At 45.7% G+C, this 22,340-nt stretch overlaps 1 protein-coding gene across 5 annotated transcripts; it reads left to right on the top strand.

The window, feature by feature from the left end:
* The first annotated feature begins 3,825 nt into the window (after positions 1–3,825).
* Positions 3,826–21,016, top strand: LOC103372396 (polypyrimidine tract-binding protein 2-like). 5 transcript variants are annotated; one of them, XM_008302016.1, is made up of 14 exons: positions 3,826–3,936; positions 5,306–5,333; positions 7,502–7,520; positions 9,166–9,338; positions 9,929–10,069; positions 10,356–10,502; positions 10,583–10,693; positions 10,790–10,988; positions 12,545–12,660; positions 14,955–14,988; positions 15,573–15,665; positions 18,952–19,168; positions 19,385–19,462; positions 19,580–21,016. In XM_008302016.1, exons 1-14 carry the CDS (start codon positions 3,929–3,931, stop codon positions 19,707–19,709), a joined length of 1,494 nt encoding a protein of 497 aa, XP_008300238.1. In that variant the 5' UTR covers positions 3,826–3,928; the 3' UTR covers positions 19,710–21,016. The 5 variants fall into 5 exon arrangements, with proteins under 5 accessions (XP_008300238.1, XP_008300237.1, XP_008300236.1 ...); XM_008302015.1 differs by having other exon boundaries at positions 10,790–11,000; XM_008302014.1 differs by having other exon boundaries at positions 7,502–7,562.
* Positions 21,017–22,340: the final 1,324 nt, after the last annotated feature.

The following is a 22,340-nucleotide window of genomic DNA, read 5'->3' as shown; positions in this document are numbered from 1 at the left end:
CTTCAGAATCTCCACCAGGAAGCCATGAGAAATGAGGCCAAACATCACGAGACAGAGGTTTTAATTACTGTGGGTAACATCTTCCTCTGAAGACGCCTGGCACATCTGCCAATCCCTCATGCTCCTCGTGGCCATGTTGGCGTCCTGACATTTCTGCCACTTTGCCGTTTAGGACGGGCGGCTCTGAGTGTGTGGTGTACTTAAACATGCACGCCCACGGTACAGGCGTGTGCCGTCACTCACAGAGAACTGTAAAGGACAAAACGGGAGAAATCAAAATGTCAAGCTGGAGGGTCACTGTGGAACATGACAGGGAATACTGTCTCTTTAGCACAGAGGGGCGCCGGCGCCGTGATTTTAATAAATGGGTTCTCTGACCCTGCAGAAATACTCGTTCTCAGACAAGATGACATTTTATCTTGCTGCCAGTTGCCGCGACACAAATGACATTTGATGACATTACTGTTCTGTTTAAACGTTTCAGTTTCAAATGTGCAGGTTAAATGACCAACCTCAGCACCAGCTAGCGCCTCGGCAACGATGGCTCCACAGCAGCCTGCTCTGTGTGTGTGTGTGTGTGTGTGTGTGTGTAGGTGTGTGTGTGTGTGTGTGTGCGTGTGTGTGTGCATGCGTGCACATCAACTCACACTCAAAACTAATGTGGCTGATTAAAGGTGAGGGAGATATTGGAGGCGACACCCATCGACACACACACACCTCACACCTCCAGCAACACGTTGCACCGGCGCCGACAGCCCGACTGGATCATAGTGCCCTCGTCCTCGCGGGTCGCACGGTGATGACATCACCTGTGACTGAGCCTGTCACGGTCCTCCTCCTGATGATGCCTTCGCTGTGGCACCTCTGTCAGCAAGAGATGAAAGCTCTGTGTGTGTGTGTGTGTGTGTGTGTGTGTCTTTACCACACACACACACACACACACACACACACACACACACACAGAGTCTGTAAACAGAACATAGATTTCAAATGACGTTCTATTTTTAGACGGCCGCCGTGGATTCAGACCAGTATTTGTCTTCGGAGCAGCAGCGTTTTGATCCTACTTTTATGAAGAAGTAAATATATTTGAACTGTTTGTTTCCTTTCTGTTGATGTTTACCTGTAAAGAGTTGCCAGGAAACATATATATACTGTCTGACCACAGTGGACTATCGAAACATTTTTATGGTCTTCTGGAAGAATTCGTTAGAGCGCACGTGCATTGCTTGCAAAAGCCGAGTTCCAGCGTAGCAAGAGGTGGATTTATTTCAGTTTCTGCAGTGACAACCTGACCTTGGATTGCTCACACACAACAGCAAATACATTAAGAGAAACATAATGAGTTACTGAACGTACTGAGAACTGTTGGAGCCCAGCAGTCATACTGAACACGCTGCATATGTGCAAAATGTTCCACCACAACGCTGCTGTGAGGGTTTTACAGTCAAGGAACTCACAACGTTTGTGTTGTTGATGAAAAAGTCCAGCGGCTTAAAGCAGGAGACACACTTGTCAGGAAGGATTTATTCAACCAACACCACTTTTCCTAAAAGTTCCTTTGTTGCCTAGCAACAGACACATCATGACGATATTTTTATAGATAAAGTTAAATCTAATGTATAAGTGGCACAGCTTGTTTATTATCTTTATTTAGTAAACGATGCCAACACATGCTGCTGTTCTCCTTCACTTTAATATGAGGTCTGTTTACTGTCAGAGAGATACTTAGATGTCTTCAGTGAGGCCCGGACCCACATTTAGTTCTGCTGCGACCCACCACTTGTTGCAAAATACTGAAAGTCATGAAGGACTGCTTTGTCAGTGGCAAAATATTTCCGTGGTGCCTTAAGAGCTCATTTCACCAACCTATTCCCCTACTTAGCCCAAACACATTGTTTGTCTTCATATCACATTTGACAGGCTTGTTTTCTGGTCCCCCCACCCTGCTGTTAATAACAATGTGACTTGTATCCACGGTGCAGCGGGCACCGTGCAGGATGTAAGTCCACTGTTATTTCCTGAGCAGTGAGCAGGACTGATAAACGGCAGTGATTTGCTCAGCATTTGACAGTTTGCTTATTTCCCTTTTCCTCAGAGGGCCCCTCATCAACTAATTTCAACATGGCAGCTTCAGAAGCACGAGTCTTTGGGGAAATGTCATTTTTAATTAAATCCCAGGTCCTTTAAGATAAGCAGTTAGGCGTTAATTTCACCCAGGGCGTGACGTTGTCAGGAGCCCGGGAGCATGACGTATGTCTGTCAAGATTAATCATTATGCAAAAACTGCCCTGTTTTTTTTCTTTTTCCCTCCTTCCCCTTTGCATGCAGAAGAAGTCCTTAACCGGCCAGCTCACAAAAAGCACCAGAAGAACAGTCCCTGGGTGACACTGTGTATGGCTCCCATGACATGTTTTCATAATGTCAATCAGGCATTTTCAGGAAGATCTGAGTGTTCAGGAGACATCATGTGAATTGATAATCATGGTATAAATGGTTTCATGCTGTGGGGAATCCTTAACATCATGACAACAGTCCTACCGATGTGCTCATCTTCTGTGTGTCCTGCCTCAGCTCCACTCACCTGTTCCATCATGTTTGGATTAGCCAGTAGAAGAAGGCAGGCAAAGCCAAGACACCGAAGCTGTGTTTTCCTTTCAGGACATGCTGCAACTTCCTGTACAGTACATAATGTAGCATGCAAACAATTGGGACACACTACTAATACTGCGCTTTAACTTTGAACATCTTGCTCATATCTGTAACAGACTCTGTAACAGTCATCCGTCTGTGCGCTCTTGGCGACTCACCGTGACATATGTGACCAAACTTAGACAGGATTGTGGGTCAGAATGGCCATAAAAGCATGCCGGCTTGCATTAAACTCGACAATTCGTATTTCTGGCCCACTGTATTTGGTGTACTGTGTATTTGCCACATTAGATCTTTTTCTAGCGTACCATTAGTAGCCTATTAAAGTGTCAGGACACACCCTGGGTTTGGAAACTGCTCTTCAAAAAAAACTACAGCAGACATATTCCACCATTATACAGGGTTTGGGTTAATACCAGCCAGAACATGCACACATGACTGTGTGTGTGTGCTGATAGCAGAGGTGCATCTTTGTGAAACTTTACTGTTTGGAGTAACCAAATACGAACTGTGACCAAAGCAATGTCTGCAGTTTGCAGCATGTTTCTGGTGTTTGATATGTCTACTGTCCTTGCTTATGTGGCGGCTAAGAGGACCCCAGTCTAGCAAACCCAACAACACCACCTCAACAAATCCCACCCCAGAAATGATAAAACCTGAACTCCCACTTGGGGCATACACAGGTCACACTATTTGTTTCCTAAATAAAATGCAAAGGAATAAATCAAATTTAAGAAAATGCACTACACCTTTGTTAGTAGATGTGCCCATGCATAAGCACATTAATTACTATTCCCTGGCTGTATTCCTATAGATTCAACATATATATTATATATAATTTATATTTCTCATGTATTCACAGTGTTTTTATCGCAACAGTGCAGTATATTTATTCTACCGTGTGGCTGTTACCGTGCTCATTCCTGACTGTATATGCTTCCTACTGGCTCCTTCTGTAAATATATTTATATGTTCTTATTTGTCTTTTTTACACCTGTACTTTGTACCACTGGAGTTGTCTTTTAATTTCGCTGTGCTTTGTGTATGATGACAATGAAAGCATCCTGTTCTATTCTAAATGTGTTGTTGTCGTTTTAACGAGGCGCGCATGCCGACCGGCTTCGGAGCTTTTCGGCAATTTCCGCCGTCGGGTCGTCTTGCCAACTTCACACTGCCTCCATTTTGCTTTCCGTGTGTATGTGTGCGTGTGCGGCGTTCGTCTAAACTGGAGAGAAAACAGGAGCGACAGCGGAGGTGCTGAGAAATCGCTACAGACATGGACGGGTAATATTTTATCAGCGATTCCATCTGCTAAGTCTCACGTATGTCGAGGCAGGCCGGGACGCGGTGTTTGTAGATGCGTCGTTCCGCGGAGGAGTCGATGTCGGCTGTTAGCGGGTTTCCATAGCCACGCGCTCGCTGTTCCGTTGAGGAAGTGCCTCACGTTAGCATGCTAGCGTAAGTTAGCTCACGCTCTCCTTATCGCATTAAGTGCGTTAGAACTTGTTGTAGATGGACTGAACTACGCGGAGAGGTCCTGGGGAGAAGAGCACACACACCTCCATTATCTACACAATCGCATTTTACAGCAGGGCGGCATCTGAGCGGCTAGCGAAGTTTAGCAAATGCTAGCTGACATACAGGACCATTGATCCTTTGTGTAGCAGCTAACTAGCATTAGCTGGTCCAGTGTATCCCCTGGAAGCTACATCTTCCTGGAAACGTGATTGTGAACCAATATGTGCCAACACTGCGTGGATAAACACACAAAAGCATACAGTCCGTTGAATGGTGACTGCTCGAGCTTGTGGTGATGTGCTGAGATGTGTATAAATAATATAACAATGAACAGGGTGTGCCATTCACAGGCTCCAGCTTGGTCCCACAGTTCATTCAGCAGAGAGCAGATACAACACAAGCAAGGGTCTAGTCAGGAGACACCAACATGGATAAGAGCCATAGACCAGGGGTGTCCAGTCCTGGTCCTCGACGGCCACAATCCTGCATGTTGTAGATGTTTCCTTCTTCCAACACACCTGATTCAGATGATCAGGATTATTATCAGGCTTCTGCAGAGCTTGATGATGAGCTGATCATTTGAATCAGGTGTGTTGGAAACATCTAAAACATGCAGGTCTGTGGCCCTCGAGGACCAGGATTGGACACCCCTGCCATAGAACAAGTCCTCCGCTGGGGTTAAATGCAGAAAGACCTCAACATGGCTCACAGATGTGATGAATCATAAATGGGGAGCAGATAGATGCAGCAGCATGAAGCCAAACTGTGACGCTGTGGTGAGGGTGGAGGTGGTGCAGGCCTCCTTATTTACATCACAACACAGCAACCTGCATGTAGCGGCAGGTGTTCAGTCAGCTCACCTGATGCAGCCAAACAGCTTCGGTTCTCTGTGAAGCTGGAAATGTCACAGAGCTGGCAAGTGGACATAAATGTGTGATTTATTCGGAGCGATGTTACTGTCTACTTTTAAGGAAGCATGCTCCCCGTCACACCACCACCTATCCCAGTGCATCGTGTGTTGTTTGCTTTTATAAGATAGAAGCTTGTTGTTGTGTAAGGAGGTTTAGAAATGTTGGAGTAGTGATGAATTTTAAATGCTGTTGTATTGACCACATGAAAACGACTTGTCTTTCAGGATAAGTGATGTAGCAGTCGGAGTGAAGGTGAGTTTCCTCTATTGGTTTTTGTTCATTACAATCACATCAGCATGCACATCGTTACCACCTGAATACTTCCCTGAACAAACCGAGATGAGACGAGCTCATACTGCAGCGTCTCCAGGTTTTGAATGGACTTTATTTCTTTGAATTATTTCTGAAAAACTGACGTTTTCTTTCTTAATAATTAGGCTCGATCCTCAAACGTATTTAAGTAGGTAGTTTATTCAAAGGGCCAGTATTAATAGAAGTAAATAGAAATAGTTTTCTTTATTGATTCAGTTTATCGTGTACCCTGTTTGAGGCCAGAAAGTACTGTTAAAAAAAGAGTCTATTACAAATTCCTGGAGCTCAGTGTGATGTCTTCAGAGGACTCGTCTAGTTTGATGAACAGGTAATCCAAGATAATCAACTTACGAGAATGCAAGATCAAGAAAACATCAGCTGCTGGACTGCTGTATTTTCTGCGTTCTTTCTAACTTGCTCGCTAAATAATGATGAATGTTCTTTGTGTAACCTCTATGGGCCCATTTCAACATGGACTAGACACCACTGGCTTCATCAAGCCCCTGAAGTCAGCATTGTGTTGTTAAGACATGGGTGGATGGCTTTTACCTTCATCAGTTGTTCTTATATTTATTATGCTGTGTTTCAGAAAGAGCCACAGCTCACATCTGATATCTGGCATCTAACACGCATGTTGAGACGAGACTGGGATTTGTGTTTAATGTATGACCCTGTTTTGGTCCTGATGCTGTCCTTAGTGTGAAGGGGGCTCTGGTCTGGGTGTCTAATGTCTGTTTCTCTAATTGTTCTTTGCCGCTAAACCTGCTGCTTCTGAACGATGGATTAGTTTTTAGCTGAAGTGCCACTTCTTAGGCTGCTGTGATTGGACGACACACCTAAAAGCAGCTTTCGTCAGTGTGCTGAAATCGTGTCTGTGCCTCTCTCAGTTTTTTTCATACTTGTTCCATGTTAAAAGTAAAACAATGATTTTACCAGGTCCAGCCACGTGAGACTCCAGGAGGGTGTTTTTTGTTGTTGTTAGCTTTAAATGTAACACGTTAAACTGCCATCAGACAGGAAGGCCTCCTTTCCTTCATCTGAGTTAATATCACTTTAGTGAATGTTGTTAATTTGCTGTGCAGACAGAAATCAGAAGCTTAACCACAGGTCTCTGATGTGTTTTACACATTCCCTAATGACCAAGACAACCATGAAGTGACAACAAAGCGATATGCCTTAAAGAATAAACCATTCATGAAACATTTAAGTTAAAGTTTAATTCTCTCTCATACATCCTGATTGGCCTGTAGCGCATTAGCATAGCTTTAATGACAGGGTCAGTACTCGTGTCTTTGCTTTTCTTAAGCGCCCTGTTGCTCGGGCTGCCTAACCTGATTGGAGCGCCAGCTGCACTTCAGTCTGCACAAAACAAAGTTAAAGTCCTCTGTGGAAGGGAAACGGAACAGTCATAAAACACTGATTCCTCTGATATTGTGGGTCTTTGCCGCCCTGTTTATTTCATCAGTATTTCAGTGTCAAAGACAGAATAGAGAGGGCTGCCAGCTGTTGGTGGAGAAATCATTTCTGGGATTCTTGTGTCTTGTGCTGTGCGCGCTCACACTTTGGCCCGAGTCAGACAACTTTATTACCCTTTCAATTTATTTGTGTCATGTTGCCGTAGCAGGGCCTGCAACATCTAGTTTATCGTAACCATAAAGAATGCTAGTGACAGAAGAACAATTGGTTCAAATTCAGTCAGACAGAAACAAGGAGGGGGTGTATGAAGCTATTATAAAGTTGTGTGTGTAATGGGTCCCTAGCCACGTTCCTCGTCATCCCATCAGTCAGGTTTAAGACCACAGGGCGCCCGGCAGCTCCAGCAAGCCTTCTGGGACCTGGTATAGCTCAGAATGAAATGACACATCTTGACATCTTAAATTCAGCAAGATTAAACCCACACCGGCAGAGAAGCAGCCAGACCACTCTGCTGCTGTTTTATGCCCATTTCCACCTCCTCCTCCAGCCTCCCTTTGTTCCTCTAAACTGTCTTCAGAGAGCTCGGTTTTATCGCTGTCTTTGAGGGCCTGTCTGGAAAATGGAAATAGTTTCCCTGACTCTCTTCTCCACAAATGTGCCTGACTGTGTATCTTTGTCTTTTATTTCCACAGAGAGGATCAGAAGAGTTGAGTATGTACAACAGTCCCACCTCTGGCATGAGTAGTATCAGTGGTGAGTGTGTTCCGACCGCCTCCGACAGGAAGGGCAGTGGTGGAGTGTCCGTGAAGCTGTTTGATGGGTAGTGGCAGAAACCAAAGCATTCATAGGTGTCTGAAAAGTGAAGCAGGCTGCATGCGTTGATCTGTTCTCTCACGGGAGCTGTTTAGTGTCTGAATAACATCGCAGTCCTCAGTAGGTGGGCACCCACACACCGCAACATGTGACTGGATACCGCTGCATTCTAATGCCGCCGCCTCCTCCTCCTCGCTGTTCACATGATGTCAGGAGCATCTTAAAGAAAACTGCAGCTGGCGTTGAGGATGACTGAAAGAGCCGTCACCGCTCATAATACGAACAAAGTTAAACACGAGAGTTTGAGAGATGATCTCTTTGATTAAAATACACAAAGCTAACGTCGCTCCAGGGACCGGTCCAGTAAAGTGAGGTGGCGTTTATGTTCGGTAGCTACCTAAACAACCAGCCTCGCAGAGATGAACAGTGGATGAAAATGAAAATATGTCCAGGCAGCATATTTAAAAAAGGCATTCTAACAAGATGACCTCGGACATTAAACCCTAGCAGATCAGATGTCACGCTACAGAAACATGATTTTTATCACATTCATAGCACAGCGTAAATCTGTCATCATCAAGATCGTTAAGTATAGAAAAATAAACATTTAAAATAAAAATATATATTTTTATTGCATTCATAGCACAGTGTAAATCTGTCATCAAGCTCGTGAAATATAAAAAAACAAAAATATTAAAAATAAAATAAAAATTAATTTAAAAAAAATATATATATTTTTTTTGTCTTCATATTTCTACTTTTATTAGCCTTTTCTTTAATAGATTAATTTTGGATTAATTTCGCTTTATCTTGCCACATTATTTTTTATTTTATTTGTTCTTTTTAGTTCTGCTTTTATTTTAATATTCTTTTATTGGGTTTATCTTTGTAGTTCGGCGCTCTCACTACTCCATAACTCATAAACTTGGGAGGTGTTTATTTCAGCAGTTTGCAATGTGCTGGTCCAGGTGGGCTGCATGATGTTCCAGCTGTTTAAACTGAGCTGTCTATTGGGTACTCTCAGTCCAAGTTTTGCATTAAGCTTCCTCACTCTCCCTGAACCGCTGGTATTAGGGTTTATTATTTTGTAGGATTGTCAACTATCCAAACATGCCAGTGCTTCAACAGATTCAGAGATTTCACACGAGGTTTTCTCTTAGCGATCAGACGTCTTACCCCGAGGCTACGCTGAGCATGTATGCAGGCAGTTTAGTGAACGAGTGCTGTACTGTTACGCTTCTGCTATAATCACTGACGGTGGCTCATCCAGGCATGTCAACGGTGTATAGGAGGCGCACATGTGATGTCCACCTGAGTCTAAATGAATGATGACTTTAGTGGGAGCCAGCACCACGGAGAGAATAAAGTCAGAAAATACTGAAACACTCTGCCCCTATCTGTTAAAGTCAGAAAACTGAAAACCCTTTAACTCTGGGGATTGGTAGGCAGTTTCACAGTCACATCATAGCGTGAACCTTTAGGCTGATCAGCTGTCGTTGTCTTGCACACTTCAGTTAATTGGTGCTTATGCTAAAAATTTTAGACGGGGCTTCCAATGGCAGCGATAGTAAGAAGCTCAGGGTGGAGGAGGCCCCGCCGTCCCGCGTGATCCACATTAGAAAGCTGCCCAACGAGGCTTCGGAGGCCGAAGTCATCGCCCTCGGCCTGCCTTTCGGCAAAGTCACCAACATCCTCACGCTGAAGGGGAAGAACCAGGTGAGTGGATGAAACGCACAGATGAGTTGTGTACCAAAGCAATTACTTAGCCTCGGTTTGACAACACAGATACCTTTATACCTGGACAGCAGTGGTCTCTACCCCGAGGACGAGAGTCAGATTTTTGTGTCTTGAACTGTCAGGAACCAGTTGTTCGCTGACATGGTTCTGTACCACACCGGTCCTTTGGACACATTCTGCCTCGTAATCGACGAGCGCATCTGAAACGTGCACAGCTCTGTACAAAAGCTGGCCGTCAGTCTGCTGAGGAGGGCTGTGCTTGGCTTTGGTCGCTTTGATTCTTGTCAACTACAGCTGCTCCTCACTGCACCGGTGCCCGACTAGTCTGGATTGAACGGCATCTGGCTCGCCGTCATGTTGGAACAGCTTGATCTGTGTCGGTCCGATAATGCTGCCACCTCGGTCCACTCTGGTGTGGTGGAGCAGGAGGAGAGTTTATGTGTTCAGATCTGTAAAGATCTGTGGAGGACCGTTTCTACCTCCCAGATCAAGACGTTTCAATGAAAGGACGACATGTAATCGCTTCCTAAGTGGTGAATTCATGAGGTTTTTGTTTCCTCTGCTTCCAGGCGTTCCTAGAGATGGGGACGGAGGAGGCGGCCATCACTATGGTTAACTACTACACAACAGTCACACCTCACATCCGCAATGTCCCCGTCTTCATTCAGTACTCAAATCACAAAGAGCTCAAAACTGATGCCGGCAATCAGGTTAGTAAAGCTGGCTGACGGAGCGCTCTGTGGGGGAAATGCATGGTTTCTGTCTTAACTGAACACTACACAGCTGCCTCGTTAGTACGAGGTTGGGAATCAATACTGGCTGACTGAACACTTGGGAATATGAACGTGATTTAAGTCTAGACGACCTGTTTTTTAGGCGTGAATGCCAACGCAGGTCATGCTGTCTTTGCATTAACGGTGTGTAAAAGAGGTCATTTTCTGGTCTGGTTTGCTGGGTTACTGAGAGTAGCGGTTGACACCTTGTGTTGGGCCGTAGCGGACCCAGGCGGTGCTGCAGGCGGTGTCGGCAGTCCAGTCGCCCAGCTCGGACGTGCAGGAGGTTCTTGCCGCCGCCTCCAGTCCCGTGCTGCGGATCATCATCGACAACATGTTCTACCCCGTCACGCTGGATGTGCTGCAGCAGGTGGGTGGCCGGTACCGTGGGAATATTCAGCGCTCCTCAGGGAACTTTTGAAGTTTGAATTTCGGTTGTTGTGTTTGCAGATTTTCTCCAAGTTCGGCACAGTCATGAAGATAATCACGTTCACCAAGAACAATCAGTTCCAAGCTCTGCTGCAGTTCAGTGACCCTGTCAACGCACAGCAGGCCAAACTGGTACGAGGCTGCTGCTGGCCGTGCTGTTATTGCTCATCTCTAATTGTTTGTGCTTTCCAAGTGTGAGCATGATGTTCTTCCCCCCATCTCTGTTAGGCGCTGGACGGGCAGAACATCTACAATTCATGTTGCACACTGCGTATCGACTTCTCCAAGCTGGTCAACCTAAACGTCAAGTACAACAACGACAAGAGTCGCGACTACACCCGACCCGAGCTGCCGGCTGGTGACGGCCAGCCCAGCCTGGACCCCACGGTGGCTGCTGCCTTCAGCAAAGACTCCAGCTCGCTCCTCGGTAAGATCCCAGGTAGATCACGCTTTTATTATTCCTTCTTTAATCCTGATGTTGTTGTTGTTGTTGTTGTTGCCCAGCTGTTGACTCCACGCACAATTATTTGGCAGGTGAACAGGTGCATAGTACGTTTGTGACCCATTAAGGCCTTGAATCCTTCCTCTGGAGTTTCTGCTGGTGCTAAGCCTTCAGTTCAAAATATTATAGAACTTCAAACCTGAGTGTTTGACTGAGCGATGTTCTGTCTTTCTCAGGGGAACATACCAGCATGCGCACTTAGGCTCAGGACATTTCAGGATTACTAAGACTGAGGATATGCATGACAGAAAATGTGTTGTACTTAAGTTATTGTACCTGGTTTTGTCATCAGATGGAGCCTCTCACTGTTGATAGACATGAGATAGAAGTCAGAGGTTAAGCTAGCAGAGTAAATACAGTCATTATTTACAGCAAATCCCTTAAAGGCTCTAATGTTTTGGTGATGATCAGAGCACATGTTGTCCTCACAGAACACTATATTCTGCAGTGTGTTTCACCAAACTGCCTTATGGCAGAATTAAAAGCAGCACCTTGAACAGATAGTATTGTTATATGGGATATTAATAGTTTTAGTGCAGAAAGCTGTTGAAGTACTTCTACGGCTGCAGCACCAACATTCAGTTGAAGAAAGGGTGGAAGTAAAGGAAGACTGTCTCCCCGCTGGTCTGTGCGCTCTGAAAGTGAAAATGAAATTCTGAGCAACAGATCAAACGATGCTCCCATTGTCAGACTGAGTTTATGAACACGGCCACAGCTCCACCAGCTGATGGCGAATGTACACTCGTAATCATTAGCCCGTGGTAGCGAGGGACGAGCCTTTCTTGGTCTGTGTGTGACGAACTTTTGCCCCGTGGCTCGTTTAAACCTGGACTTGGTGCCCCTCCCGTGTGGTGGGCGTGCGTTGAGCCTTCTTTATGTTTACATGGCACCTCATGCTTCTGGACATTTTAGGAGGATCATGACTTCCTGGAAGCTTCACATTTAGTTTCTGACACTTGACTCTCCAGTGGCCTTGCATCCATAGTTTAGCTGTTTGAGGAATGGTGGATCAGACTGAGCCAGTTAAATCTCTTCTTTTGCCCTTTTTGACCCAAAGTAAGGATGCTACCTAATAAAAATGCACACCTAACCTGACGGGCTGATGACTTTAGGTAACGTCGAACCTCATCACACAAATGCATTAATGAAATCTAGCATTTGGGTTTACGTGCTGTCAAGTTGGAGAATGTTCATAGAAATAAAGACGAGGCCAGAATCCTCACCTGCCCAATAATTGTGAACAAATTTAAAGTCACAGCAGCCAGGTGGTTCTGAATGATCAAACCATGTGATTAGATTTACCTTGGAGTGGATTTTAATCAAATATTTTGACCAGTTGAACAGATTTGTAAACTCTGTGTAGCTGTTTGTGTGTCAGCTAACTTCAGCGCTAAACAGAGAATGCTAATGTTGTTGTAATGCTGTGGGCTGGTGGAAGTGCCGCTCTCCATGCCATGATTGTCTCGTCTGCTTCCCGTCAGGAGCCCTGAACCCTCTGAGTGCGGCGGCAGCTGCTGCTGCTGCTGCAGGGAGGGTGGCCCTTGCTGGACAGGCAGGATCCAGCGGGGTCCTGCTGGTCAGCAACCTGAACGAGGAGGTTAGTAGCACACGTATGAACAGCAGTACGGTGGACCACCTCAGGCTTAGACTACACCACCCCTACCTACCTACCTACCTACCTACCTACCTACCACCTCCATCCATCTGTTCTTTTATGTTCTGTTGCTGGTTCTGGTCAGTTGTTCTCTTTGTGGTACCATCCCCACTGCAGTGTCTTCTGTTAGCCTTTCAGTATAGGTTTAAATCCACACAGCTGATCTGGTGCGTTGGCTGACGGCGCTGCTGTGATCTTGGGATAGTTCACGTCAGAGTCGTAGGAAAATGCTCTGTCGTGTTTAATTTAACTATATTCTACTTGTTTAGTTCTTATTTGATCTCATACAGTAGCTCCTGGTCTGTATTTCGGACCTCCTAACCTTCAGGGATCAGTATTATCTGACCCGGTTCTGATCTCTGAACTGTCCCAAGGCACAGGTGATGCTCCACCTCTGGAGTCCAAACCTTTTAGACTGTTTTTCTTTCCTTAGCTGTACTGTAGTGTCCTTTACATGCACAGGGCCTCACTGTTATCTCTGTTTTTTTGTTTTCTCTCCTTTCGGGTCACTATAAGAGAGCCAGGGGATTTGCTGTTCCTGTCATAGCACCAGAACCCTCCCCTCTCTCCTCCTCTGATGTTCTGCCCTTACCTCCTCTTGTCAGACTGTACCTAACTCGGCTAACTGTCTCTCTCTTCTGTTTTTCTCTCTAAGCTCTTCTCACCTCTCCTCAGCTCATATGAAAGCTCATATGAAATCATTCTGTGGTCTCCTAACCCGTGTCTAGTCCTGGGAACAAACACCTGCCTCTCTGAAACGCTTGCTCGCTGTCTTTTCTCCCTTTTTTCTTTGTTTTTAATTTGTTTTTGTTTTTAAATTGTGACTTGAAACGGCGTCTGATTTGTCTCACCTAATGTCTGTGTCTCTGCTCATTTCTGACTGTGACTCAGTGTGTCATCCTGGAGCCTCTGACAGTATCTAAACGGTTCCAGCTAAAGCCACCATGTTCAGATACTGTGCTGCTGAAGCTTTTCTCGTAGCCTCTTGGACTTGTGTGAAGGCCACGTGCGACTCAGATGGCCTTCACATCAACTCTTGCATGCCAGACTGTTGTGCTAACACCGTTGAAGTGCATGCTCTCCTAACGCGTCTTCCCCCCTCAGCCTCTCACACTGTGGTAGCACCATCCTCCCTGTGCTGAAAGATGTTAGATCTTCAGGTTGAAGCTGCTGCTGCTGCTGCTGCATGTTGTTTTTATCCCATGGTTATGACTTTATATTGCTGGTTTTATTATGATTTTGACATGAATGTACCTTTACCCCATGCTTGTCTAGGGTGAAAGACACTCTGGTGCCAGTTACTTGCTGTATTTTGACTAAAGAAGACATGATCCATTATCTCTGACCAAACTACCTGCATTATTCCAGTGTACTGACCTATATTTTATTTTTTGTCCCTCCCCTTCCTCACTTTTTATTTTTATTTTTATTTCCCCCAATTTGCATTTGCCTCCCTGTTCATCTCCACCCCATCTCTCTCTCCCTCTCTCCCCATCTCTCTCTCTCTCTCTCCCTCTCTCCCCATCTCCCTCTCTCTATCTCTCTCTCTCTCCTTCTTCCCCATCTCCCTCTCTATCCCTCTCTCTCTCCCTCCCTCTCTTCCCCATCTCCCTCTCTCTCTCCTTCTTCCCCATCTCCCTCTCTCTCTCTCTCTCTCTCCTTCTTCCCCATCTCCCGCTCTCTCCCCCTCTCTATTTCTGTCTCTCTCTCTCACTCCCTCATCTCCCTGTCTCCCCCCTCTCTCTCCTTCCTTCCATCTCTCTCGCTCTCTCTCGCTCTCTCCCCCTCTCCATCTTTCTCTCCCCTCTCCCTCCATCTTTCTCTCCCCTCTCCCTCTCTCTCTCCCTCCATCTTTCTCTCTTTCTCTCTCTCTCCTTCCCTCTATCTCCCCCCTCCCCTCTCTCTCTCCTCCCCCACCCCTCCATTCGTCCTGCCCCCCACCCCCTCCATGTGGGGGATGTTTAAATTTTTAACCTCACACCTCCTCCTCCCACGTTAACCTCCCTCCCTCCCTCACCACCACCTCCTCCCCTCCATGCCTCCTCTCCTCGCGCCGCCCGTCCCCCTCCTCCATGACCCACCACCTCCATCACTCTCCGGGGGGAATACAAAAACCACCATTCCTCCTACCTACCTCCGTTCTGGATCGATCTGTCCATCTCTACCTCCGCTCCGCTCCGACTCTTCTACCTCTCTACCTGTCTCACGCTGCTTGTTGCTCTTCTCTCCCTCTAAAGATGGTTACGCCCCAAAGTCTGTTTACCCTCTTCGGTATGTTATCGTTAGCTCTCTCTCCTCTCTCTCCTCTCTCTCTCTATCTCTCTCTATCTCTTTCTATCTCTCCCTTTCTCTCTCTATCTCTCTGTCTTTCTCTCTTTCTACCTTCTCCTTTTTGTTCTACTTCCATTCTATCTTTGACACATTTGTCATTATTATTATTATTATTACTATTATTATTATGACTATTATTGTTACGATAAGCTTACGTATGTTTGTTTGCTCACAGTAGCTTGTTGATCATCTGTAATATACTTTGGCCCCTTTTTATTGGATTGTTGGGTTAATTACTTCACTACACAGTAGTCTGTTAAAGCACCGTTACGTTTGCATGCCGTTTTTATTTAGCCACCTGACACAGCTTGATAACTTACCTGTTTAGAGGGTTCTCTCTGTACCTGTTCTCTCTACACACCTCTCACTCTCCTGTGATCTACTGTGTGTGCTCTGCCCTTCTCTTCTCTCTTCTCTTTGTCTTTAAATATCCTTGTGTCCGGTGCTGACTGTAGACCTTCTAACCGTCTGCTCTCTCTCCACCTCGCCTCTTCTGCTCCTGCCGGCCGGCGGCTCTAATGCAGGAGTGTACGGCGATGTCCAGAGGGTGAAAATCCTGTACAATAAGAAGGACAGCGCTCTCATTCAGATGTCAGACTCCAACCAGGCCCAGCTTGGTGAGTAGATGTTATCACCACCCAGGTCTGAATGGTTTAAATATGTCTGGATCCAACACTACGACTACTTTTACTGAAGCTGCGAATCGATCGGGTACTCTGCCAGGGTTCTCATCAGTACTTTCACTGCGGGGTTGTAGTAGTTTGGTAAAGAAAACAGCTGAAGTACTTCTTCTACCACCAACATGCAGTCAGAGGAACGGTGACAATAAAGGGAGACAGAGTTCGTCTGCAGTCCTGAAACCACTAAATCCTGCTGCCCTGCGTGTTCTGGATGTGAAGCTAAAGTTCTGATCGACAGTTCAGATGATGCTCTGAGATCAGAGTCCAGAGTTAAACAGACAGCCGGTGAATGCCTACCTGTGATCAGTAGCCCCCGGTTGTAGAGCTAAGCTAGCTGTGTGCGGCTGCTAGCTAACACAGCGTATGTGGTTCGTGAGGGATCGACTGTGAGCTCAGCAGTCAGACCGAGTGTCTCCGTCCGCATGGGATGAACTTTTACTGAACGCTTCGTCAGCAGTGAACATTTCCTGCATCGACTGTCGTTAAGTTTAATCACACGACTGAACGTTGGTCACCTGTGTGCAGGTGAGTGACAGAGAGGCTCCGCCCCCCAGACACCGGGTCTTCCGTCTGTCACAGCTACAGACTGCCACAGATAGAACACAGTGTTGGGTTTGGGAAGCTGAAGTGCATCACTGACACGTATACATCCGATGTGTAAAACAGCGTTGTCCTTAATTTCCAAAGTACCGTTAACAGAACCGTTAACGTCAGAGCTTATCGAGCCTCCGGTGCTCCGTACCCATCCCTGTACTCACCTGTCAGGACCTGTTGTGTGTCTTGGCACATCACTGCGTGACTGTAACCTCGCAGGCTGAAGCTCTGGCCTTCATCCTTTACCTGCATTGTGAGATAAAGACATCAAGTCATGTTTTCTGTCGGCATATCTTTTCATGGCCTCCTGTAAGCTAATTAACTATAATTAATTTCACGACAGCCTCATCACTTGTGAAATAAATGAATGGATCTCATTCATTGAGCTATCTGTATGACAGGAACATTTGAAGAGAATCTAACATTAATTTCATGCAAATGAACCCGATGCTTCGTTTCACTGACTCATGTTAAACTCTGTCAATGTTGTCAAGTCACCACGTCTTTGGACGAGCTAGTCTATGCTAGCTCTGAAGGAAGAACATCACTTGTCCAATAAGTGCTGTACATTTTACAGTACAGCCAGTGTGGACGTGTGCTGTTGGAGAGTTTCATAACGTGAGTAAACCGACAGTCACAGATGGTCACAGCTCCAGCTGGATGCTGTAGTTAAGGTGAAGTGAGGAACGTTCTCTCTGACTTTGTCAAAAACAGTTGGACAGAAAGGATGTGCTGGAAATGAGTTCTGGAGAGCTTCTTCAGGACAGACAGTCATTTAGTCTTGTGACAGTATTTGTATGGAGTATGTTTTACTCTTTATTGAAGTGTGTTCTAGCACCGACTTTGATTCTGACTTTTGGTCTCTTTCTTCACCATACCTGTGTTTACATCCTTATATTGTAATAACTGCTGTCTAAATGTTTTCCTGTGGCTATTAACAGATGCAGATAATAGTTGAGCTGTGTCTGTGTTGTAGTGTAGCGATGCTAGCATGTAGCGATGCTCGCATGTAGCTGTAGCACCATTCAGTGTTGTTCAGCAGCGCGTCACATCCTACTAACACTGGATGGACCTCAGAAAGTTCTCTTTTAGTTATACATATTTAACATGCGTAGAAACGAAGGGAAAGGTTTGTGTTTCACTTTATGTTATCCTGAGTTTTGATGTCAGGATTTCCATTTTTACAACAAATGTACGACATAGGGCTGCAGGTGGCTCGGTGGTTAGCACCGTCGTCTCGCAGCTAGATGATTTCCATATTGGTCAGTCAGCTGATTGGAGAAAGCCAAGTTCAACAGTTATCGTTGTTGATTATCTCGTCAAACTCTGTATCTTGTTAGAACAACAGTGACTGATATGATCTGTCACAGTCAGTAACGCTCGCTCGAGTCCACGTGTCTGTCAGTGAGATGCTTCACTTACTTTACCACATCGACTCCATGGTCTGTGTCACGACAAGACATGTTTTGTGGATGGGAATGGAAATCCACATTTCTGACTTATCTGTCCAACAAACTGTGGACAGTCAGCATCAGCGCTTGGATTAAAATCATGCTTTGGGGCGCTGAAAGGTTGTGGAGAGAAAAAAACAGTTTTCACGCACACTTTGTCTGCAGATCTGCACAACATACAACGTACTGCTGTTACACGCTGATGTTAATCAGAAAGGCTGCTGTTAGCAAACACTGCTAATCAGTTAAACTATCGACGCTAGGAACACATGATTTAGGCCTGTTTACACGCAGCAACTACGGTGATACTTCAACGGGCCTTTGGTTCTCACGTAAACGAAGCTATGAGTCACCGAAAACCATCAGATCTGAAAACTCCTACCACAGTGGAGATCTGGAAAAACTCTGTTTGTTTGCATGTAGACGGGAGGAGGCGGAGTCTGACGTCACAGTTTGCGACTAAAGCGTCACGTGTGTGCGACCATGTTTACAGTGTGGCTGCTGTGGTAGAAATGGACGCTGTTGAAGCGGTGCTGGTTTTTTCGGTTGTTTGCATTCACATGCAGAAATGTTCTGTTATGGAGGAGCTTCTCTGTTGGTCCAAACAAACCACCCTCACACCATTATCGATGAAGTAACAGGAAGTAATTCGTGCCATTCGTTATGGTGTTTTCTCCAGGATTCTGATTGGCTAGCATGTCTTTATGCTTCTCGTTACACTGCCCCCTGTAGGTCTGGCAGCTCACAGCAGCTCTTTACGACGTGTTCATGCTGGTCTGTGTGAACAAATACTTTTTTGAAAACGATCTGGTGCGAATGATGTTTTTTTAGAAAACGTAGATCTGTTGTGAATACCGGCTCTGTGTGAACGTGGGCTGAGCGTAGTGTTTAACGTCAGGGTGTTGCGATCTAGCCTCAGTATATCCTGCAGCACTACCTGATTGATTGACACACTGATACTAGACAGCTCCTGCATCAGCATCTGCCTGCTGTCCGTCCTGGTCGTAGTCACAACATCACTGCTTCTTTCTGATGTTATGATGAGCAGATGAATTATTATGATAAACGGAAGCGTGGAAACTTTCTGTTTATGGCACAGAGAACTTCTGTCCAGTCCTGTTATTAATACATATTATCATATGCCTCGCTGACCTGTGTTTTTCTCCTCCTGACCAAAGCAATGAGCCACCTGAACGGCCAGAAGATGTACGGCAAGATCATCCGAGTGACACTGTCCAAGCACCAGACGGTGGCGCTGCCCCGCGACGGCCTGGACGACCAGGGCCTGACCAAGGACTACGCCAACTCCCCGCTTCATCGCTTCAAGAAGCCTGGTTCCAAGAACTTCCAGAACATCTTCCCACCTTCTGCCACACTTCACCTCTCCAACATCCCGTAGGTACCGGGCCGGGGAGCTCAGGACCAGTTAAGATCATGAAAGCTACAGAAAATGTAGCGCAAAGAATAGAAGCTTTTGGAACTTTGGGATGAATTTGGCCAGTTCCTTAGTGGTTGAGTTAAGATTTTACATATTTAGCAAAAGTTCCAGTAGCTCATCAAACCCTGAACCGTGATGTCACACATCTGCTTCTATGTCCTCCCCTTTAACAGACAAGACGTGACGGAGGACGACCTGCGGCTGCTTTTCTCCAACGCTGGAGGCACCGTGAAAGCGTTCAAGTTTTTCCAGTACGTAGACCTGTCCTGTCCTGGCATGTTCCCACTGAACGGGACCTGGCTACTGTTTGTGTTGAAGGTATTCTTCTGGCCAATCTGCGGCGTTAACCACCGTCTCATGTTTTCCAGGGATCGTAAAATGGCTCTGATCCAGATGTCCACAGTGGAGGAGGCGATACAGGCCTTGATTGACCTTCACAACTACAACATGGGAGGCAACCAGCACCTGAGAGTGTCCTTCTCCAAGTCCACCATTTAAGAACGTGACCCACAGACTCGTTAGCAGTACCACGGGTTACTGTGTAGAGGACCGGGCGGACACGGGGGGGAGCAGTGATGTTTGGGTTTTGTTGATCCTGTCATTCCTTGAGAGAGACTTTGAGTTGTTCCGTGAAGCGATCAAAGTGGATCCGGTCGGCTGTTCTTAACTGGACCTCTGTGTTTTTGCGTCAGGCAGAATTTTGACGTGGCTGATTGTCCCCCTGTACGATAGCTGGATGTAGATCAATGTTTAACTTCTGATTTCATTGAAAAGATATAGTACTCCTGTGCCTTACTCGACAATATCAACTGTTTCTGCAGCTGGACATGTTCATTAATTACCCTCCTAATGAGGCACATCGGTGGTGGATATTTTTAGGGGATGAGTGAGAGCTGTTTTGTCATCATCCAGACATGACTACGGTTGTGAAGCTGTGCCGCCAACCAGGCGCAGCTTTGTTTTCTTTTGTTCCACAGTTTTAGATTCATAACATCTTTCTTTTGAGTTGAGCAGCAGGAGAGCAGACTGTTCCTGAGGCGACATGTGCGAGTCTTTACAGCAGTCTGTGGCAGCCAGTTTCACTTGAACTCCATGATTCCACGGGGAGCGAACGCCGGTTCTCCCTCAGTTCTGACTTTACAATCCATGCATAAGTTAAACTATCACTATGTGGCTTGTGGCTGAGTATTTCTTTATCTGTGTTTTGAAGCCTTCTATGCTTTCTCCATAGCAGTGAGGTGCAGTTGTCGGTGACGATGTTTTTTTGTTTTTTTTTAAGCATGCATAGTGATGATAGGATCTCACATGAGAATGTGTTGCATGCTGTGGAAGCAGTTCCAAGATGAGTCCACTGTGATTTCATGGTCGTGTGACAGTTTACTTGAGAGGGCTACTCAGTTGGACCAAAGTTTCTGTGCCTTTAGTGTTCCTTTAATTCATTTCAACAACAAAACAAATAGCATTTAATAACACTGAGTGGTTGCATTTCAGGGGGAATGCCTCTAATTGTGAGTGTTGAGTTGTTCCTCTCTTGTTTTTTAAAACCCAACGAGACCTCCTGCCTGGAGGCGTTTGCTCAGAAATAAGTTCACTATATTTTTTTCTTCCAAGTCCAATTTTATACAGCTCAAAATGTAAGGATTTGGTATTATTCTAAAGAGGCGCAATTAAAGAATGAATCATTTTCTAACAAGGGGACGTGCAACTTGGTTTCCTGCTTTGTGAGTTTTCCCTCTCATGGTCTCTCTGGTGTATTCTGCATTACCTCTGTAGCATGCCTAATAAAACTCTTCTGTAGCTCTGCATTCACCTCCTCTGTCTTTCTACTCCTCTCACTCTGAAACCGGCTTCAGTCCCAGGGTGGGAAGGAAGCCAAAATCCATTTTGGAGCCACTTGAAAACAGGCTGTAATAAGGCAGATTGAGGCCTGTGATTGGACTAATTCACAGGACGAGAAGTGCGTTTTCTTGATGCGTTTCCCACCCTGCCAACTGACACAGGCTATTCCTCTGATGTCTCGCTCTCCTCTCCTCTGGTAGTCGGCTATTTTTTTAATCAGTCTCTGAAGCCCTTTGCTCTCCTGACAGTCTCTCTGATCTATCTACTTGCTTTCACACCTTGATCAATTCCATAAATGGCCTCAGTTGTCACTTCAACACTTTTTACACTCGTGCCAGCTGCAGAACATCTCAGAGGAAAGCTGCTGAAGGTACAAACATCACTAATGAATTACTATAAAGACACAGCGTTGGTCTGTAAAATGGAAATGATTTCACCAACATTAACTCCTACAGCTGGACAAAAACACTTTGAGTCAATTAGAGCGATCTGTCTGATTTCTCCTCCTATTGTTGCTGATAATCATTTTTTTACTTCATTAATGCTCTTACCCATCCAGAGGCCTGGTCCATGCTGCAGCTTAAGGTTTTAAAGACCTCTCATACTCAGAAGGTCCCAGTGCTTTCTTAGAAATCCACTAACAGAGCAGTTCTGTGTAGAAGGTAAAGTTAATAAAGCAGAGTTCTGACTGTCTGCAGCTTTTCATCCAAGTTCATCGGAGCTGGCTGGAGGTCCACGTAAGATGCTATAGCGGTTGATTTTAAAGCTTTTATGTGAAAGGTGTTGAACCCTCAGAGAATCTTCACCCACTTCTAAGAAATATTTTACCGTCTGTCTTCTTATTGTCACCGTTCACAGCTCACATGTGAACTGTTGTGCTTCAACACTCCCATCAGTCTGGTTTCCAGCAGCAGCTGCTTTTAGTGACAAATCTCTCAAGTATAGAACTCAAGAGCTCTTACAAAGCCATCACTGAGGTTCTGGGACTCCAGAGAACCACAGTGAGAGACATCATCCACTGATGGAGAGACATGGACCAGTGGTGGACCTTCCCAGGAGTGGCCAGCTGACCAGAATGACCCCAAGATCACATCCACATCTCATCCAGGAGGTCACAAAGGAACCCAGATGAACATCAACAGAACTGCAGGCCTCACTGGCCTCAGTGAAGGTCAGTGGACATGGTTCCACAATCAGGAGGACTCTGGGCAGCAATGGCATCCAAACCAGTCCTGACCCAAAAGCACATAAAGGCTCATCTGGCATTTACAAAAAAAAAACAAACAAAAA

The sequence above is a fragment of the Stegastes partitus genome, unplaced genomic scaffold (assembly GCF_000690725.1).
Source record: "Stegastes partitus isolate 25-593 unplaced genomic scaffold, Stegastes_partitus-1.0.2 Scaffold1748, whole genome shotgun sequence".
NCBI classification, from domain to species: Eukaryota; Metazoa; Chordata; class Actinopteri; family Pomacentridae; genus Stegastes; species Stegastes partitus.
This window is presented reverse-complemented; position numbering and strand designations above follow the sequence as displayed.

Bases quoted from the DNA above. Each gene is read 5' to 3' on its own strand.
- LOC103372396 (XM_008302013.1), top strand. The intron at 11,001-12,544 runs GTAGATCACGCT...GCTTCCCGTCAG, and splicing joins GCTCCTCGGTAAGATCCCAG to GAGCCCTGAACCCTCTGAGT. The intron at 19,169-19,384 runs GTAGGTACCGGG...CCCCTTTAACAG, and splicing joins CTTCACCTCTCCAACATCCC to ACAAGACGTGACGGAGGACG.